The sequence below is a fragment of the Acomys russatus genome, chromosome 13 (genome assembly GCF_903995435.1).
Source record: "Acomys russatus chromosome 13, mAcoRus1.1, whole genome shotgun sequence".
Classification (NCBI taxonomy): domain Eukaryota; kingdom Metazoa; phylum Chordata; class Mammalia; order Rodentia; family Muridae; genus Acomys; species Acomys russatus.
The window spans coordinates 63,108,405-63,130,446 of record NC_067149.1 but is presented as its reverse complement, the minus strand read 5'-3'; the positions used below and the strand labels follow the sequence as shown (position 1 = coordinate 63,130,446).

The 22,042-nt window shown below is 43.3% G+C and overlaps 1 protein-coding gene across 1 annotated transcript in view; it reads right to left on the bottom strand.

Annotated features, from left to right (window-relative positions):
- Plekha5 (pleckstrin homology domain containing A5) overlaps positions 1–22,042 on the bottom strand; it is a 189,605-nt gene that overhangs the window by 36,289 nt on the left and 131,274 nt on the right. Inside the window, exons 13-20 of the mRNA XM_051155526.1 lie at positions 21,749–21,832; positions 18,359–18,478; positions 17,012–17,065; positions 7,333–7,413; positions 2,779–2,814; positions 2,222–2,284; positions 1,267–1,347; positions 987–1,136 (exon numbers count right to left, since the gene is read on the bottom strand). Of these exons, the coding sequence (XP_051011483.1) occupies positions 987–1,136; positions 1,267–1,347; positions 2,222–2,284; positions 2,779–2,814; positions 7,333–7,413; positions 17,012–17,065; positions 18,359–18,478; positions 21,749–21,832 (669 nt within the window). The remainder of the gene's footprint in view (positions 1–986; positions 1,137–1,266; positions 1,348–2,221; positions 2,285–2,778; positions 2,815–7,332; positions 7,414–17,011; positions 17,066–18,358; positions 18,479–21,748; positions 21,833–22,042) is intronic.

Here is a 22,042-nt window from a genome sequence, read left to right as displayed (position 1 = left end):
TACTTAAGAAAATTTAGCCGTGCATGGTGGCGCACGCCTTTAATCCCAGCACTCTGGAGGCAGAGGCAGGGGGATCGCTGTGAGTTTGAGGCCAGCCTAGGCTACAAAGTGAGTCTAGGACAGCTAAGGACAGAGAAGCCCTGTCTCAAAAACCCACACACACACACAATTTTTTTGTGTGTGACTCTACCTCAGTGTTGACAAGAAAAAAATTCCATTTGACTACATAGGAAGCAGGAATTCTTCCTTCAGTGAGCATCTGCCTCAGAAAGCAAGAGTAAAGAAGACCCCGAGCACAGAAAGGGCAGGCCTTTGTTTTTATGTCCTCAACACAAGCATACCAACAGGAACTAGTATTTCTTCCTTTTTAATTTTTGGAGGTAATATCTCACTGTGGAGCATAGACTGGCCTTAAGCCTCTAGCAAGCCTTCTGTCTTAAGACTCCTTAGAGTTAGTCTTACAGGGGTGTGACACTATGTCTAGCTTAATATTGCTTGTGATAACAATCCTAAAGACAGCCCAGCCAAAAGCATCGAGAAAAGACCAAAACTTACAGTACTTTAAAAAAAAAAAAATTGTAGTTTTGAGATATAGTCTCACTATGTAGTCCCGGGTGGCCTCAAATTCAGACATCTGTCTGCCTCTGCTTCCTGAGTGATGGGATTAAGGGCACATGTCATCCTACTTAGTTTAAATGACCTTTTTCCTTTTTTTTTTTTTTTTTTTAGAGATGGGGTGTGGCATCTAAGCTGGATCTGAGTGTTGGGGTCATGAGGGTATGGTATCATGCCTGGCCCTTCCACTCATCAAGTGGCTACTCCTCTCTTTCTTTTGAAGAAAAGTTCTCACTATGTTGTACGTGCTGACTCTGAATGAATTCCACTATCAGGCAAGTCTTGAACTTAGTGATTACCCTGCCTCAGTCTCCTAGTACTGTCAGGCCAGGCTGTGATGCAGATGGCCTCTAGGACAACAGTGTACTCACAGCAGTGGCTCTGGAGAGCTCCCGACAGGTGCTCAGCAGTCCGTTCTGCAGGTCGTCCCTCTGCAGCACCACCGTCTGAATGGCAGCTGGGTTATCTGCGTTCATCTCTATCTCTTGGCTGGCCGACAGCAAGGCTTGCTCAAGCGTGTACTGTTGTAATAAAGAGGACCACACTTAATGTTCTGCATCAGCGAGTTAACTCATGAGCCTCTGGCTACCAGTGTCCTCCTAAGCAGCACAGGCAGCAACATCAACTGTAGGTAGTAAAGTCATCGCCTACTTTCTCCTTGTGGAGCTGCTGCAGCTTCTCCTCCAGAGCACGGACCGCTTTGTCCTGTTCACACAATCTGCTTAACTTGGCCTAGAAGAGAAGATGTCTTCTGTTAGCAATTTAAAATCTTTCCAGCAACAAGGGGAAGGAAACCACTTCAAACAGTCACAGAGTACCTAGTAGGACCTTTACGAAAATTGTTTCATTTGAAAAAAAAAAAAAAAATCATAAGGTGTGGTGGCACACGTCTTTTATCCCAGCACCGGGGAGGCAGAAGCAGACAGATCTCTGTGGGTTCGAGGCCAGCCTGTTCTATAACGCGATAATAGGATAGCCAGGGCTCTCTCTGTTAAGCAGAGAAACCCTGCCTTAAAAACCAAAAAGGAAAAAAAAATATCATACAATAAATTTTGATTACAGGTTTCCCCTTCAGGACATTTAAATTTTAAGCAGAACCATCAAAAGTAAGAGTTTTTGGGGAATGAGTGTGGCGCATGCATGGCTTTAATCTCTGGAGGCAGACACAGGCAGACCTCTCCAAATTACATCCCTGTGAGGTCTACATAGTGAGATCCTGCTTCAAAAAGCAGGGGGTGGGCAGGGAGGGGGGGAGTAAGAGCAATAAAATACTTTGATATTTTCCCTTTTCTTTCGGTTCCGGGTGTGGAACCCAGAGTCTCAGGAATGCTAAGCATATGCTCTACCTGTAAACTGAAGCCCTAGTGTCAAGCATTTCTTTATTTGTCTAGTTGTTTATTTGGGACAAAGCAGACCTTTTGGAGTCTAGGCTGGCTCAGAACATCGAGTCCTCCTGCCTTAGCTTTGCTGGGGATGGCAGGAACGTTGGGTGTTATGGTGCATGCCTTAAAGTACTTGAGAGCCAGAGGCAGGAGGCTGTCTGAGTTCAAAGCCAGCCTAATCTATAAGGCGAGCTCTCAGGGGAGGGGATCCCAGAAATACTTACATCAATATCTATTTCTTCAGGTCTGTATTTGTATAATGTGCCTCTACATTCATCTTGTGACAGCTATAAGAAAAAATGTCATAAAGCAAAATTTAAAATCCTATTTAAGTAATGCATACAGTCTATAGTGAACACTTTAAATGTCTGCCAAAATGACAGCATAGCAAGCAGGACTTTAATAATTTTTATACTTCTAGAAATTTAATTCAAGCACAAACCATCACAAAAGAAACATTTAGCAGTGATACAATATGCAGGATACATAAGAATGATGCCAACGCAAGCTTGTCAAACAATAAACTGGCCAAACAAAATTAATATAGCACCTTCCGTTTTCCACTGTATAGACAAACATTATTTTGATGGAAAGCGGACAAACGCAACCATAGCAGCTATACTGAATCAAATGTTCGCATCAGCATGTCCAGGGAAAGCGTCTGTTATGGTGCACACACGCTCACAACAGTGTGTGCACTCAAACCAACACATCTTAGCACAACTGCATTAACAAGACCTGTAACACACCGTGTACATATATGTAATATAAACTCACATACACAATAGAGCCTTATCTTGTTCTTCTGTCTTAAGAACTAAAAGATAATGAGGAAAAGGGCGGTTTAATTGCAGAGAGGAAATTATATGAAACCTCATAAAACTGAAAGCCTGTGCTATAAGTTATGAGTAAACTAACTGCAGAAGAGGCTTCTACTTGTTGGCTGACAGTATTTCTATGATACTGTAAACACCTACTTCTGTAGTGTTGGGGCCTGAACCCAGTGCCTCATGCATGGTCATCAAGCACTCTGCAATGCAGCACATTAGACTTCCAGCCTTGTAAGGCACTGGTTTCCCGTGTATTGAAAACATCTTTTAATGTTCTGCTAATCGTCTTTCGGGTGCATGAAACCTCATTGCTGACTGTGCTTACCAAGAGTTCCACAGCCATCTCAGCCAGCCATACCCAGAGCACACCACAGCCTCTGCAGGCACCATTTCACTCTCTCTCTTGACTTTTGATTTTATATGGGCTGTTAGACAGCAACAGAAACATATTAGGCAAAATTGAGCTGGACCTTATGGCATGTTTCCTAAGTTGCACATTTTCTCTCACTGTCAGCTCAGGAGCAATACTCCCCACTGTAGTCTAGTTTGGGGAGCTGAATTCTATCTATACATGCACAAACCCATATGAATGTATTTGATTATATGCCCCCTCTGTAAAAATACGCTTGATCGTTATAGCTTTAAAACAAACAGTGGAGAATGCTAAATGGATCTAGAAATGTGGAGATCAGCAGGTTAAAAATTCAAGCATTCCAAACATACAAATAAATCCTGGAATTACATATTTTATCTTACAATTTTACATACCTCATGCAAATGAATCGTGACTTTTTAAGGTATGTGGAATGACCCTTAAACCACAAAATTTTATATAAATATTACATGAAAAATGAATGTTGATGGTAAAAGAATACTCATCTCCCACTGTAGGCAGAGATCAGCCAGTGGCATCGCAGGCACGCCAAGCACTATTCTAGACCAGAGCGGCTTGCACTCTTCCCTGGGAAAGCGACAGCGTGAGCTTTCAAATGTTTCTTTCCATGACGCGGACTGGGAAAGGCCTAAATTACAGTTTCTACACTTGTAAGAAAGTAAAGGCAGAAGGCCTTGTGCTGTTGAGATGTTCCAGTATATTTTGCTTCATATTTAAAGTTAAATGCAAAGCAGCTTTACGAGACCATGGTATGTGACTGCAGCTAGCAGAGTGCAGCGGTTAGGTTAAGAACAGGAACTGTATCCTGTGCCTGGGGGGTCTACTAGGAGTTTATGGTAACTGTTTAGGACCCTGTGCTGTTTTTATTTACAGGGCCACTTAAGACTCATTTTCCTATCAGTTGTCACAGCATCAGAAGTGTCTGCTGCACAGTAGTAACCTTTTGAGGTAGCCCAGGCTGGCCCGTACATCTATCTTCCCAGAGCTGAGATTATGAGCATGTGTCAGTATATCCAGCTGTTTCGGCTTTTGAGTGACGTGTTTATAGTCAGGTGAATACATCAAATTCACAGGATACTTATAGTTATTGTACCACTGGACATTTTCTTTAAATTATTTTATGTGTATATGCCATGTACAAGGAGGCCAGAAGAGGGTGTCAGAGTTACATACAGGTGGTTGTGAGCCACCCTACATGTATGCTGGGAACTGAAATTAGGTCCTCTGGAAGAGCCACAGCACCATCTTCTCTCCAGCACCCTGATTCCTCTTTGAGACAGGGTCTCATGAAGACCAGGCTGGACTCAGGCTGGTGTCTATGTAGTCAAGGATGACTCTGAACTCCTGATGTTCTTTCCTGGCTCTGTCTCCCAAGGGCTGGGATCACAACAGTATGGTACTAAATTGTAGTGGTAATGTGCTTTCCTAAAACACAAAGACACCCCCCCCCCACCCCAAATCAAAACCATGCCCTTCCAAAACCCTTGTTTTTGGTGTGTGTATGTTTATGTGGGTGAGTACACCCCCATCACAGTGCACATATGGCAATCAGAAAACAACTTTTCTCCTTCTACCATGTGGGACCAGTGGTCCAACTCAGGCTGTGAGGCTCGGTGATGAGAGCCTTTCCTGACATAGCTATCCAGCTGGCCTGCCCCTTGCCCTCAAGGGCTAAGCCTCTCTCATCAGTTCTTGGTTTCATTTTCTTCTCTTTTTTCTATTGTGCTGGGGATGGAACCCAGAATCTAGCAAATGCTAGCACATGCTTTTACCACCAAGCCTTGGTCTTCTAATGCTGGTGTGTGTGTGTGTGTGTGTGTGTGTGTGTGTGTGTGTGTGTGTGTGTTTGAGAGAGAGAGAATCTTACTTTGTAGCCCAAACTGCACTTCCCAAGTGTCTGGGGTTATAGGTGTGATCATCATGCCTAGCTCTGGAAATACTTTTAAGTTTGACAATATATTATCTAATGAGCTAAAAAGAAGTCAGCTGGGATGTACGTTGGTAGAGTGTTTACCTAACGCTTCTGAAGCCCTCAGTTCAATCCCTAGGACCAAACAAAACTGGGCAGTCATAGATGCCTGTAATCCCAGCACTCATGGGGAATAGGCAGGGGGCTCAGGAGTTCAAGGTCACCTTTATTGAGTTCCTGGGCATGAGACCCTATCTCAAAAATAAAAATAGTATTAACAGCCACACGAGGGCGAAACCTTTAATCCCAGTATTGAGGAGATAGAGGGAAAGGGTTATCTGAGTTCAAGGGCAGCCTGGTTACATAGTGAGTTCCAGGCCAGCATGGGCTACTTAGTAAGACCCTGTCTCAAAATAAAGAGACAATGAAACAAACAAAATTTCCCCCATAAAACCACCCAAACAATGTTTATAGGACTTCAGGTGTTTGCTGACACATGTCTTTCAGAACTATTACTCATTGGGTAGAAACTTCTTTAACAGTCACCATTCTATAGAGCCTATAGCATAGAAGGTAACATGTAGAGTGGCTAAGAAGTTCAGGAGATTAAAAAAAATCTTGACCCAGGGTTTGGAAAGCCAGCTCATCAAGAGCACTAGCTAGTCTTGCAGAGGACCTGGGTTTGATCCTGACTGTTCCAGGGGATCTGACAATCTATTCTGGCCTCCTCGGGCACTAGGCATGCATGTGGTGCAAACCAAGCACCCCGACACATAAAATAATAAAATCAAACAAAAACTTAATACTTGTTTGCTATTAAGCTTTAGATCTTTTCCATTTGGAGAAAACCAGTTGTCTAGGTGAGTTTTCAGGAGGCTATCTAAGAGAATATGCAAATTAAAGAGGTTGCATCCAGGCTTGGTGGCCCCTGAGTACAGTGCAATCTCAGCATGCAGGAGGAAGCAGGGCCATTAAGATGGCTCAGTGGGTAAAGCGCTTGTCTCTGAGCCTGCCGACCTGAGTTGGATCCTAGAGATGACAGTGGAGAGGAAGGAGAGAATGGTATCCAACAAGCTGTCCTGACTTTCAAATGTGCTCCACAGGATTATGTACACAGGAACACATACACAAAAAGGTAAGATGCCACTTCCACATTATTAAAGTAAAGCTGTTTAACTTTAAATATTTAGTATTTTGTTATCTCTTGTAAATTAATTATGTTCCAGTCATTAAACATACTTTAAACATTTTGAAAGTTGGGCTCCAGAGTAGGCCTCATCTCTCGGCATCATGTGGTCCTGCTTCTTGACTGCAGGCACAGTTCAAAGACACATGTGCCTGGGCCTTTCTGGCGGCCGGTGCAAGCTCACAGGCTTCCTTTTCTTAGGTGCCTCCTATATTTGAATTAGGATCTACATTCATTTTTCATGTGAGTTAATTCTTTCCTCTTCATTATGCTTTAACAATACCAGGCTACTGCCCAGAGAACTGGAGGGTGCTGAAGGGGAAGAAGCCGATGCTGTTGAACACAGAGCCAGGAACATTTAGACCATGGGTAAATAATAATTGGAAACAATGGAGGAAAACACGTGACTTCTTTTGCAGATCTGCAGGTTACCAAGGTTCCTAAATCAAAGCCTGCTAACTCCCAGGCACACTGTGAGTGAGAGAAAGGACTAGGGTATGGAGATTACCCCAGATAATGCAGGAGAACCAGCACCCCTACTATGGTACAACTTGGTTAGGTTCTACTTTATCAATACAGATAGATACCTCTAATCAGCGCCCACATAAATGGAATGAACTAGTTCTAGAGTAGGAGAGGGTTGGAGGGGGTGTGCATATAACAGTCTTACACATCCTTCTCCCTGAAATTCACTTGTGATGCTTCCAGAGTTAATACCCGGACACCGAGTAACTCCTGCTAAGTGTACTGCAGACCTCCAAGTATCTTTCAACCACATGATGTACACAAAAGCTTTAGGAAGATGGCACACAATAGTCAAGGGCGAGTGTTCAGCGAAGCCATGCTAAAGGGTACCACAGCATCTTGGGGAGCATGGATGGAGTGTGGTTTCCCAAACAAACAGAAACAAAAGGCAAAAACACTGATGTTATGAGGAAAATCTGAGGATAGACAAGGCTGTCACTGAGGGGTTTTGCAGATGATAATGCAGTGTCATTCAGTGTCCAAGACCTTACTTGTTGGTACAGTTGCGGTCTTAGCGCCGAGTTCTCAATCATTGTGTGAACCATGGTGATAATAGGTTCATTTTCTTTCATCTATTTCAAATCAGGAGGAGCATACAGCAAACATCAGTTTACAGCACAGGTAGATTTGAAAGACGACACTGTAAATATATCCTCTACTTTAGTGTCTTCCTAACAGTGCAGGCGCTTACATTCACCCCATGGCTGTACACACAATGTTACCAGCAGTCTCAAGGGAGTATACAGAGCTATAAAATACACCAAAGGTTAGAAGATAAACCTGACTGTACAACGCTACCATCAGATCTCACTTTAACATATCCCAGGTAACAACGACTTTTACTTATGTTAGATGATAAACTATTAATATGTAAGAGAATCTAAACTTTCTAGAGGGTTCAGTAATAAGGCTGAAATAAAACTCAGTTCTTTATAAGGCTGGTCAGAAAAAAATTAGTATCCCTACAGATATTAAAAGTGTATAATACTCAATCTTTATCACTTAAATGCAACATTTTATTTATATATTTATATATATATATATTTATTTTTGGTTTTTTCGAAACAGGGTTTCTCTGTTATCCTGATTGTCCTGGATTCCCTTTGTAGACCAGGCTGGCCTTGAACTCACAGTGAACTGCCTACCTCTGCTTCCTGAGTGCTGGGATTAAAGGTGTGCACTAGCACACCTCACTCATATTTTATTAAAATTGATCTTGATAGATATTTCCTTACAGTCTTGGATTTTCTCATAGTATAATCATTCAAGGACACTTAAAATAAAACTTATTCAGCAGGGACTCAGTAAACTCCTTAGCTCCAGAAAGCTTGATTCACATTTCCAGTTACACTTTACTTCCTTGCTTCTGAAAAAGCAGTTTCGTGCAGCCGGCTTTGTAGGTAGCTAAAGCGTTCAGAAGACAAGCGTCCTGACACGGAGAGAATGGCTAACAGACAGGCCTGCTGTTCAAGACTGCAGGGTGTAATCATTTTTGTGTCATCTCTCACACATCACAACACCAGCACTTAAGGTGTGCACTATCCACTGCATTTGCAAAGCACATGACTGTCCTGTTCTATAGGGTATAAAAACCTTTGCTGGGCATGCACGCCTTTAATCCCAGCACTAGGGAGGCAGAGGCAGGTGGATAGCTGTGAGTTCGAGGCTAGCCTGGTTTACAAAGCCAAGGTTACACAGAGAAACCCTGTCTCAAAAAACCAAACCAAACAAACAAAAAACAAAAAACCTCACCGACTGCAGTGCTGCAACCAGACTGCATTTCATCAATGTAGCCGAATAATGACTATTCATATTATAGGACAGATGATACAGCACTGGACAATCTCAAATGGGAGTCAGCCGTCTACTTAGAGCAGTGGTCCCTCACCCACATACACTGGGACCAGCGGACATGATTCCCAGGCAACGCTCTTGTGCAACCTGAGGATTTCTGTGTAGACAGAATAATCCAGTCACGGGGTTAGTGAAAGACCCTTGGACAGAATGAGTCACACCCTCCTTGGAGTCCTATTTACCTTTTGCCAGATACGAGTGCTATAGACAAGTTAGTTTGGAAATGTTGGGCATATGCTGGAGACCTAACTAAAACGTGAGATTAAAACTGCAAAAAGATGTTCTCCGCCTCTCACCAGCTCATCCTTTGTTTTGATATGAGAACCCACGCAGCGAGTATGTACCTTATGTTCCCTATACGTGAGGACCCACCTGGTGTGCATGTACCTTATGCACCCTGTGAGAACTCATGCAGCAAACACAGCCTTAATGCAGTGGCAGCGGTTCTCAGGGGTAGTGCTAGAGCACGGGAGGATGGAGCTGATCTCCCCTCTACTTCACCTGAGTAATCCCCAAGTGAACTTGTGTAATTCTCCCAGTTCCTGTTCATTTGTCAAGTGTTTACAGAGACGAGGCCTGGGCTACCTAGGTTGTCATTCCCTGTTCATCTTTACGTTTACCTTGCTCTTACATTTCCCAAAGTAAACTCCCCGCAAACGAGCTCCCATCAAGGAAGCTCATACTACAAGGTCTGTTTTCTGACAGAACGTGGAAGAACCCGGTGACAAGCAGAGAACTGTCAAGACGAACTCATAGTTGAGAATGTGAGGAAAAGGAGCTTTCATGGTTAAGGTTAAGACAGCAGGTGAAACAGTTATCAACAAGGACCACATCAGTCAGCCACAGTAGCCATAGTCAGGTGAGCAGTGGGAAGTGACGGACAGGCATTAAGCCTGCGCTCGGAGTTCTAATCCACCTAGTGTCTAGCCAGTTTTCATAGAATTCTGCCATCATGATGTCCTGTTCTACTCAAGAACTTTCTGGGCTTCAACTTCCAAGCTCACATATGCTGGGATCAGGAGGATAGAAAGGTGGTGGAAGCAGGGAGGGAGGGAGGGAGGGAGGGAAGAGAGAACGAAGCAGTGGAAGGAGGGGGAGAATATTATGTAACAGTTCCCTCTCAGATTAAAACATTATCGTACATGAAACCTCTTTAAACAATGAGGTAAGCAATCCAGAACAGCTTCACGAAGTCCCAGAAACTAACCAGATCTACCAGACTCTGCCCTGTCAAGTGTAAATAAAAGCTGAGTCGCTCTCAGAGGAGCTAAGACACACACACACAAAGACTGAGCTGCCTGGAAGAAATGGAAACCAGGTGAGCTGCCTGGAAGAGGGTTAGACCAACTAAGGGACCTGGAAGGGACGCTTTCCAACCCACTGAGCTGCCTGTAGGCTGGGCAGTGTGATCCAGGGTTTCAGTTTTTGTGAGTGGTCACCCATGCTAGCTTGGGCTTTAGTGATGCTTTTGGAAGTAACCACTCACCTACATTCCTGTGAAAAACCACAATGAAACTCACTGATTCACCAAACTGAACTTTGGTGGTGCCTTGAAGTGTTACAGCTCCAAGGGCAAAGGTTTCCCTATCTGAAAGGAAAGGTACCCTGGCAGTAGGGAACCAAGAAATAACACAAGGTCTGAAAGGAAAGGTACCCTGGCAGTAGGGAACCAAGAAATAAATAACACAAGGTTATACTGTACAACGAACCTCACAAGGAATTTATTGGAAAAGAAAGACACAGGAGGGTGGCTGCCTCTGCTGGTGTGAGAAGCCAGGGAACTGAGTGGAAGGCAGGCTTTATATATGGTTTCTTGCAGGTGTATGTGTGTGTAGATTTCCAGGGTGGGTCGTGGCGGGATTCTAAGTCCTAAGCTTGGGATGAGCCCAGGGAATAGTGTGTTTTTGAGTTCAGACTTTTTACTCTATATAGTATCCATACTCTGGTTTGTCATGGGCTCCCTAAGGGGTTAATAAATATGTGTTACATATCATATAACGTGGGGGGGGGGCGGGGCGGAGGGAGGGAAAGAGAGGAGAAAACCCCCCTCCATAAAACAACAAAATAACAACAACCAGATTGCAGGAGGATTAAAGTCGGTTTGGCTATATGAGACAACGTCTTAACCAAAAAGAGGAAAAAGAGAAAAGAGATGAAGAGAAGAAAACCAACGGTAGACATGAAGGGATGGTTAACAGCACTTGCTGACAAGCCTGACAACCTGAGCTTGGTTCCCAGGACCAAGGGGAGAATGGACTCTGACCACCTCACAAACTGCCTGCCTCCTGTGCGTTCACACACATATGCACGCTGCTCACCATTATAAGGTAATAACAATTTTAAAGGAGTAACGACGATATTTAAGATTATTTATTCGCCGGGCGGTGGTGGTGCACACCTTTAATCCCAGCACTCGGGAGGCAGAGGCAGGCGGATTGCTGTAGTTTGAGGCCAGCCTGGTCTACAAAGTGAGTCCAGAACAGCCAAGGCTAAAGAGAGACCCTGTCACAAAAAAACCAAAAATATTCTTAGCAGCAAGGTGTAAGAGGTCATCAATTCTCTGCAGCATTAAGACTAGTCTGGGTCAGGCGGTGGTGGTGTACCCCTCTGATCCTAGAACTCAGGAGGCAGAGGCAGGGGAATTTCTGAGTTCAAGCCCAGCCTGGTCTACAGAGCAAGTTCGAGGACAGCCAGAGCAATGCAGAGAAACAGAATCTTGAAAAACAGCAAACAAACAAATAGGACTAGAAAGAATAGTTTGGTATAGGAGCTAAAAAAATATCCTTTAGAGTTGATCTGAGGGAGAAGGGAAGTGGGTGGGGGCTGAAAGGACTGGAGGGAGGAGAAGCTGCTGTCAGGATGTAATGTATGAGAGAAGAATAAAAGTTAAAAAAACAAACAGAAAAGTTTATGTAATGTTTTTGATATATTGTATATGGTTTAAATGAGATTAAACACATTTGTCTTCTAAAAAGAAAAAATCCTGTTTTCTTGGTTTACTCCATCAGATACCTACCCTGTCACAGCCCTTGAAATACTGCCTTGTATTTATTTCACCCTTAGAAATAAAAGCTCCAGGACCGGTGGCTGTAGGAGTGGAGTGTGCTTGGAAGCTCAATGGCAGGATGCTGCTGAGTTGCCAAGGGAAAAGGAGCTGCCAGGAACCTTCCATCTCCTCAGTGAAGGAGGACTGCACCAACACCCTCTTGGGATTTCACCCTGCATGGCAGCCACACTGAGCACACACAGCCAGGCCAGTGCTTTCGTTCCCTTGTGCTATCTCCTTAGCTTACTTGTCCAATGTGGCCAGAGCTTTTTTTTTTTTTTTTTTTTTTTTTTTTTAAAAGACAGGGTTTCTCTGTGCAGCCTTGACTGTCCTAGACCAAGCTGGCCTCAAACTCACAGCCTCTGCCTCCTGAGTGCTGGGATTAAAGGCGTGCACCACCATGCTTGGCTTAGCCAGAGTTCTTATCTGCATGAATTTCCCCTCTGTTGTTTCTTGAGAGGACAGAGGGAGCACAGGGATGAAGAAAATTCACAGCACCCAACCATGGGATTATAGGTGTCATTCAAAGTCACTTGCACTTGTAGAACACAGCTCATAAGCAGGCACTGCGTAAGTCTAAGTGCTACTATAGCACATGTGCAAACACACAGGTTAGTTCACTCATAGAAGCTAGGGGGCCGGAGAAATAGCTCCATGGTTAAGAGCACTGCTCGTGCTGCAGAGGACATGGGTTTGATTGCCACCACCATCATGGTAGCTCACAACCATCTCTAAGTTCCAAGGGATCTGATGCCCTCTTCTGACATGTTTGGGCACCAGTCACAAACATAGTGTGCCTACATACATGCAGGTGAAACACACATATAGAAACCTCAAAGAAAATGTAGAAAATAGCATTAAAAGTGACTTTCCAAGCTGGGCGTGATGGTATGCGCCTTTAATCCCAGCACTCAGGAGGCAGAGGCAGGAGACTCTCTTTCAGTTAAAGGCCAGCCTGGTCTACAAAGCCAGGACAGCCCAGGCTACACAGAGAAACCCTGTTTCGAAAAACGAAAGTAACTTTCTTACCTCCTCCTCAAATGTTTAAGCACCTCTTTAGAAAATGTACTGCTAAAAGAGTAGCGGCTTTATTTGGTCCCTGACTTCAGGCCCTGCTGCCTGCTGCTGCTGCTGCTGTCTTCCCGAGCTGAGCTGCTGTTCCTAGCATGCTATCCTGTTATTGCCTACCTAAAAAGTGGCGGGAAGAGTGCAGCAAAACAAAAGCATCCAAATCCCCAGTTTCTCACTGCTCTTAGTAAAGGTAGAAAGGAGAAAGGGAAAGGGCCGAATAGGGTGAGCTTAGGGAATGGGGCGACACTGACTGAACTCCATTGGTTATGGAAAAGGCGGCATGCAGCTGGGAGGGAGATGTGTTGTGAGGAACCTGGGGGGACTGGATGAGATTAAAATAACATGAACATGTATGGAATTCTCAAAGAGTGAGACTACCATTAGAAACACAGACTTCAGTTTACTAGTGATTTAAATAGTCTGTGATAGTGCACTTCAGGGTAAAGCAGAACAAAGTCCTACCGGAGAACTGTACCACTATTGATATTTATGGTTTGATTTTGCAAGACAGGGTGAAGTCTGGACTCCTCATCCATGTATCTCCCTGAATGCTGTCACTTCAGCCTCGAGCGCTGGGAGTAAAGGCTTGCAGCACCACATCGGGTGCTCCAGGACTCACCTGTGCTTACAGGTGGTGATGACAACTCTTGCTCAGCCTACTGGGACCAGAAGTCAACATCTTTAGGCTGAGCACTTAATGTACCAGCTGCCGACTTCCTGACAAGATGGCTGGCTTCTTTTGCTGCTGAGTGTCAGCGGCAGCAAAATGAATTCACCTCTGGAACAGCTCAGAGGCTATCTTCCTGTTCTACTTTTCATGAATTATGTTAGAAATTAGTGGAATTGGGGGCTAGAGAGATGGCTCAGAGGTTAAGAGCACTCACTGCCTGTTCTTCCAAGGGTCCTGAGTTCAATTCCCAGCAAGCACATGGTGGCTCACAACCATGTGAAATCTGGTACCCTCTTCTGATATGCAGGTATATATGAAGGTGGAACACTGTATACTTAAATCTTAAAAAAAAAAAAAAAAAAAAAAAAAAAAAAAAAAAAAGAAATTAGTAGAATTTAAATGAGTTAGTTTTCCTTTGGGTGAAGGTGGCCAGAGGAAGGCTGCATTGATTGCTTCTACTTAATGTAGGAGTGGGAAGCAGAGCAAGTGGGAGGGAGCATCAGCCAGCACACATTCCTCTGAGGTGTGTACTTTAAAGTCTGCCCAGAGCGTCTTCCTTTGATCTACTGTCTTAACTTGTGGCTCTGTAAAACTGATGAGTCAATCTAAATAAACCCTAGACATGCAATAATGCCTGCTAAAAACAACAGAGCCGGTCAGCTTTAACAGGTTACTGGCAGGAACAAGAAAGACAAACAGCTGGAAAGGTTTGAGCTGAATGAGAAATTATCAGTCATTTTTACATACTGTACAGCTATAGGTAGATGCAATGCACAGTGCAGTTCAAAAAACTTCACTTTAATACATGCTACAAACAATTTTTAAATGGACTTAAGGAGAATTTTTCTTAAGGTAACCTTCTGTGAGTCTATGTGTGTCTAAGCCAGGGTCAACCATACTGTTTCTCAGGATCGTCATGATTTTTGGTTTGTTTTTGGTTTTTCCCTTTTTGAGGACCACTGGGACCTGACTGAGGCTGGCTGGCCAGCCTGCTGCAGAGCATGCTTGTCTCTGCCACTTCACGCTGTGCCACTGTGCTTTTGTGTGGGTGTTGGGGAAGGACGCACCCCTTCAAACACTTTACCACCTGAGCCATCTGTCTGCCTAGCTCAGAAGCAATTCCAAGGTCATACACACTTAGATACAATGAGGGCCACGCCCCCGCCACTTTCCTAAAAGTTTTTCGAGACAGAATTTCTCTGTCCTGTAAGAGTCCTGGCTGTCCTTTTGTAGACCAGGCTGGTCTCCAAATCACAGTGATCCTCCTGCCTCTGCCTCCCAAATCCTGGGATTAAAGGCCTGCGCCACCAGGCCCGCCTGGCTAGATAAATTTCTTTTCATCAAGGTTTACATATTACTGTTATCTAAAATAGTCAAGTAGTTATACTTGACTATCAGAAGTAGTTATACTTAAATGAAAAATATCACTCAAAACATCCATTCCTATAATTATTCCTATTATCATAAAATTTAAAAATGGAAAGAGTGTAACTGTTTTTGAATCTGAGGAAAAGGCAAATAAACTGCTCGGAACTCATACACACCAGTATTTCACTGTATTAAAATGCTGAAAGCTTTAGAAGCCACCCGATAGGGCTCTAGGATGGCATAAGAGCACACAAGCCTGAGATGGATCTATGCCATTTCTGGAACACCCAATAAAGGACTCAGGAACAGTGGTGCCTGCCACACATTTATCTGTCGGTAGTCACTTAAGTTCGTCCCTGTAACTGCACCACGGACTTTACTGAGATTACTATTAAACCACAGCAAACCATTAGCCTTATTCCAAAGATTCTAGGCATGCCAGGCTTAGCAGTGCATGCCTTTAATCTCAGCACTCAGGAGAAAGAAGCAGTGAATCTTTGTGAGTTTGAGGCTAACCTGATCTACAAGGAGATCAGGATAGCCAGGGCTGTTAAACAAGGAAACACCAAACAAAACCAAACAAACCAAAACAAATTATTCTAGGCAACTTCAGATTCATGTTTACACTATTTGAAAAAAAAAAAAAGCTAATATCTGTATTTTCCCATGGGTTTTCAGAATGATCTATGGTTTGCTTGCTAACCATATATTTATTAGTCAGGTAAGTTTTTTTTTTGTTTTTGTTGTTGTTTTTGAGATTGGGTCTTGCTATGTAGCTCAGGTCAGTCTTGAAGCTTTGATCTTCTTGGCCCTCTGGACTGCTGTAAGCATGTGTGTGACCATGCCAGGTACTCTAGTTTACAAGGCAGAGGAAATTACAGACAGTTTTTTTTTTCTCTCTCTTTTTTTTTGTTTTTTTTGAGACAGGGTCTCTCTGTGCTAGACTTGGTTGTCCTGGACTTGCTTTGTAGACCAGGCTGGCCTCGAACTCACAGAGATCCACCTGCCTCTGCCTCCCAAGTGCTGGGATTAAAGGCGTGCACCACCATGTCTGGCTGACAGTTTATTTCTTATAGACCCCAAAAGCTTTTTAGAATGTGAGGTATCTTTTATACTGCTTTCAAAGTACATTGTAGAGACATGACTGAGTTTCAACACTCCAGTCTTGGCAGTGAAGATTTGAACCTGGATAACAAAATGCTGATTTCTGAAGCATTCCAATAGACAAGAAACTAATGGAAAGTACGCAACTTACATACTAAGAAAAGTGTGCTTCTTTAATATTGAAATGGCTGAACATGTCTGCAGAGGGTTATCCTGGCATCAAATCTCTCTTTAAATAGAAATAATTTATAAAGCTGCATTTACTGTTTTCTTCCCATGATGTGAGCATCTGTCTTATAACATTTTCCATAGGAACTTTATTTGACAAAACATTCAAATGTACACATTTTAACACGAGTCAAAATAAGGCTTAGCTTGATCTGTATTAAAGAAGTAATTTGTTAGCAGAAATTATGTCTGCTATGATACTATGGCCCACTAAGTGTTAATAGTGTCTAAGACCCTAAAACCCAGGACAGTCCTTGATTACTGATACCTTTCATTTGCAATGTGTGCTCACTCTTTTGACACAGGGTGTCAGTGTGTGCCCCAGGATAACAGGCAGGAGCCACCATGCCTTTCACCCACCCCTGAGACAATGGGGACAATCACAGGTCACCATAAATAGGCTCTACATACTTAGCAAAGACCAAACCCCAGGAGAAGACAGCACTCAGGCAACAAAAAATGACCTCCAGCACATTCCACCCACCCTAAGGCTCTCCCGCAGGGAACCCACACCACATCGGCTCTCCTCCCCAGCTAACAACGGGATATCCATAGTGGTCATTCCTTCACTGGTCACCCCCAAGTTCAGACACGCCTCAATACATAAGACTTCTCATGAGGCATAAGAAACACAGAGGCTATATATTATAGGTGACTCAGGGTTTGTATCCCCCATTTTCTCGCACAAATGCCTTTTGGTCAAGGCTCTTTACTGTCACTTGTACAAGCCATTAAAGAGATTGAAATGCCGAAGTAGCCAGGAAAAAAATTATACTATCATTGTTAAGTTCTAATTGGTGTCATAATAAGAAAATTCTACAAACCCCACCTGATGATCCAAATATATGGTGTTCCTTTGGAGATGATGTGAAAGAATTTCATTCTAGCAGCCGTCAGCAAAGGGAAGAGGGATAGAAAGGGAACTGTCAAAAGGTCAGTAGGCATGAAGGAAACAGGCAGTTCCCACAGCACACAGCCTTCACAGACATGCTCTGCCCGTGCACAGACCACACACCGCTTGTTTACTGGGAAAATGCTTGCAATGGCTCTGGTAGAGAGAAGCTTCACATGCCAGTCCTTTTCTGTGCATCAGCCCCCCTTTCTCATAGAAACGAGGCTATTAACCCTTTGAGAGATTTCAGACTGGCCCCCAACTTCCTGGTTCTCCTGTACCACATCCTGAGTGCTGGGATTGCAGTTGTGCAGCTGAGAAATATATTTATTTATTTATGTTTTTGGTTTTTTGAGACAGTGTTTCTCTTTGTAGCCTTGGCTGTCCTGGAACTTGCTCTGTAGATCAGGCTGGCCTTGAACGCACATTGATCTGCCTGCCTCTGCCTCCGTGCTGGGATTAAAGGTGTGTTCCACTACACCTTGCAAGAAATTTTTTTTTTTTTGGTTTTTTTGAGACAAGGTTTCTCTGTGTAGCCTTGGCCATCCTGGGCTCACTTTGTAGACCAGGCTGGCCTCGAACTCACAGCGATCCGCCTGCCTCTGCCTCCCGAGTGCTGGGATTAAAGGCGTGCGCCACCACGCCCGGCTGCAAGAAATATTTTTATGTGTTCATTTTTTCCCCATAAGAGCAAAAGCTTATAATGAATTTTCTCTTACTGTTTTATTTTATTTTTAAAGATTTATTTATTTATTATTATATATACAGTGTTCTGCCTGCATGTATACCTACAGGTCAGAAGAGGGCATCCGATCACCTTATTGATGGTTGTGAGCCACCATGTGGTTGTTGGGAATTGAACTCAGGACCTCTGGAAGATTGCTGGTTCTTTTTTTTTTTTTGGAAGAGTGCTCTTAACCTCTGAGCCATCTCTCCAGCGCAACTTACTGCTTTATTTGAAATCATAACCTTTCAGTACCTGTTTTATCGGATGTGGAAGTCAGAGTACTTATTTACGGAGAAGCAGCACTGTGTTGAGATACCTCAGTATAGCTCCCTCCTCCCAACCAGCTGAGTTGAAGGCTAAGAAGACACACACCTTCATTGTATTTTCTCAGTTGTACATCCAGGTAAATAACCTGAATTCTCAAAGGGCCAATAGGAGACTGTAATATTCCTGTGATGACGATACAGGCTCATGCTCAACACAAGGACACAGAATGTATTGATGAGTGATGATGAGACACACACACACACACACACACACACGTCTCCATAGCTGACCTTTGGGCTGTGGGCCTCAAGTTTCAGCTGCATGAGCTGTGCTAAGGTATGCTCCCGGATACTACTCAGTTCAGCTTGCTGCCGTCTCAGCTTTATTAGCAGCAGCGTAAGCTCCTCTGGCTGAAGGAGTACAATTTAAGAATCCAAACAGTGGAAAACAGATTAATTGTTGTCTTAAGTGACAGATATTAAACCAAGATTTCTTGGCAAGTTTCCTCTTATGGTTGGCATCATAGTGCCTAGGCACTATGATGATAGGTCCTACATAAATGCATAGACATCTAGAGAGACAGAAGGAATAGTGTTACTTGACAGCAAGACAACAGGACATTCAGGCATTTTCTCAGAACTTATGAGAGTATTTCAATGTCAAGTATAAAAAGCACAAAACTACCATAAAGTTTAGCACAGACAACTGTTTTAAGTTGCTCATTAAAGATGGTATCAGGCTGTAAAAATTATATCTAAGACTCTTCCAGCAATAGAACAGTGCTGGTTCATCCAACACCATTTCAAAGAACAAGTAAATAGAATTACATTCCAGAAATGTAAAACTTGGGTGTTATTTCTGAATTCTGAGATTCAGTGTGTGAGGTCAGTTGCATTTTGTAATGCCACCAATAGAGCTTCCACAGTATTTTTATGATTAAAATATCAATTCTATTTTTTTTTTGTAGGAGAAAAAAAAGGGAAAACAAATATTGTTATGTGTGTACCCCACCCCTCACCCTGCACACACTCTCTGGAAACAGTGGAGAGGTCCTGATGAGGAACGCCTTCAACAGTGGGTGAACTTCTTAACATCTGCAGAGTGCACGGGAATCCTGTAGCAGCCGTCAGACAGGTGCTTCTCTGAGCTTTGTTAAAAACTGTAAGGGGTGGGTGGGTCAGACACTCTGCCCCTAGGAGGCCCTGGTCTGCGCACTGCTGAGCTCACTCTGGCCTGCACACTGCTGAGCTCACTCTGGCCTGCACACTGCTGAGCTCACTCTGGCCTGCACACTGCTGAGCTCACTCTGGCCTGCACACTGCTGAGCTCACTCTGGTCTGCATACTGCTGAGTGTACTCTGCTTACACCCAGCTAAAGTCTCAGGCCAGGTCCCTGCTGAGCCCACTGTCTATGCCCAGTTGATGCAGGCTCTCTGCTGTTCATTTGCAGTTAGTGCCTCATTTTCTGTACCATCACGCTATTTTAGATAGCCAGAGCATTTTCACTGCTGCCTTCAGACCGGCCTAGTCTCGCAGAAGCAAGCTACACCTCCTCAGATGAAGGTAGGCACATACAAAGAGAAGGCAGCGGGCTTTTACAGTTAGCAGTCAACAGTGTTCAGTGTGTGTGACTTCAAACGACATTAAATGAAAAACCAAACCAAACCAAACCCAACCCAACCAAACCCCCAGAAAGCCCAGCTGCTTTTGCTCTGAAGCCACTTTGGGATTACATGACTTCGGGACAAGGCTTTATCTTCTCAGCATCATGGCCAGCTCTTGAGGTCCTGCCAAAGAGATGTGGTAGAAAAGGGACCACCACACTCTCTCCTTTCTTTTGGGTAGAACAGGATATTCTAAACCTCAGGCTGATTTTTGACAGAAAACGCAAAATAAACTAGTTTATGTATGGACTAAATGATGAATGTTTAAAAGGCCAGAAGACTAAGTTAGCTGTCTCTTTGAGGCATTCCTGGCTGGAAAAGGTAGGGAGGATGCTGAGCAGGTCTGCTCCTGAACACCCAGCAGAGGGAGCAAGACGGAAGCGCCAGCAGCAGACAGCTGCAGGCACCAGCTGCTTCTGTCACATGACAATCTAGGAGGTAATGGGTCTTGGTTTTCAACAGAATATATCCGCAATCTTTAATAAACTGTGATCACTTAGAACCAGGAACTATTTCCTTACATCTAAATGTGTAAGATGAAATAAGCTGTTTCTAAAAAATACAGATGAAAAGTTTGTTTTGATTAATGTAGAAGAGAATTTTAAATAAAAATGAACAATCCTACAGGCGTTAAACCACACCTTCAAGCAAATGGGACTATGTAGTGACAAGACCCCGGCAGTGTTGCTGCACCTGTAATCTCAGCACTCCAGAGGCTGGGGCAGGAAGATTCTTAGATCAAGACCTTGACTAAAATCAAAATCAAAACAAAACAAAACAAATACCAACCAACAAACTCAAGCCAAAGCAAATGAAAAGTCATGTATTTTCTTTGATTTGAAGAACTGATATTAAAAAAATCTAAATTTAAATAATACAGACAATAAAACAAAAATAACAACGATATTTGCTGTGGTTGCTTTCTTTTCCCATCTTGTATCCCAGGCTGGCCTCCAATTCTTAGTCTTCTTGACTCAGCCACTGGAATGCTAGGATTAAAGGCATGAGCCTCCATGGCCAACTCTATTATATAATCTTTGGGTAAATACATAAATCAATGTATTTTTGGCTCTAATGTAGGAAATTTATATTAAATTTCATACAAAGGCCAAGAATGGCAGTTTGTCATGTAATCCCAAAACTGAGGAGGCCAAGTGAGGAGGATGATTGAGCCCTGGCCCGCCCGTGCTATATATGAAGACTCAGTCTCAGAATAAAACAGAAGCCGTAGAGAAAGCGTTTCAGAAGGTCTGTGTGTGGCCATAGGTGCCTGTTAAGACTTCACTCCGATGTCTGTGCTCAGTGTGTGTATGTAGGGCAATGTTTCTCAATCTTCCTAATACAGTCCTTCACGTTGTGGCAACCCCAACCATAAAATTATTTTGTTGCTACTTCATAACTGCTATTGTTATGAATCATAATGTAAACATCTGATATACAGGCTATCTTATATGTGACCCCTCAAAGGGGTCGCGGCCCACAGGCTGAGAACTGCTGGTGTAGGGTATACTGAGCTTGTATCTAGTCTTGCATATCTTACTTAAGCACTCACTACTAAGCTACTTGGGTTTTGTTTTGCTTTGTTTTCCTTCTTTTTTCTTTTTCTGTTGCTACTTGGGTTTTTAAGACAGACAGAGACAAAACTTTGTGGTCATATATGTCACGTGGTCATGGATGTTATGTAGTCATGCCTGGCCTGACTCATAGCTATCCCTCTGTATACCATCGTGCATGGCTTTTATTTTGAAAACAAAGGGGATAACAAATTAAAAACCCAGAGTTAAAAAGTAAAATTTAAACTTGCTCCTTTATTTGGACATTTTGAGGAAGGTAGCACAAAGACATCGACATGGCTGTATGAGCCTATGTTCTTTTGGTAGTGAATCTTTGTCACAAAAGTGTTGTTTTCTTCTGTAGGTGATGTCTAAAAATTCACACTTTAAAATTATGTCAGCTTCATGTCTTTCTCGGCAGCAAATAAAGCAAGCATATGATAAGCAAACTTATCACACTCACCGTTCTGCCTTGGAGGCTCTGAGGACTAACAGCTGGCAAGGCTAAGCCAGCTGGCATTGACCTTCTGTCAGGTACACAGACATGCTAGGAGATAAACAGAATAGAATTCAGTGGTGAACTTTTTTTGCGGGGGGTGGATTTTCAATGTTATTGATGAATAATCCTAAATTTACATTATAAAATACCAATTAAAATTGTCATTAGTACTTATGAGAGAAATACTAACATTCTTTATGTGACCAAAATACAGATGCTGATGAACTGACTAACTATGAAGACTAGCTCAGCTGCATT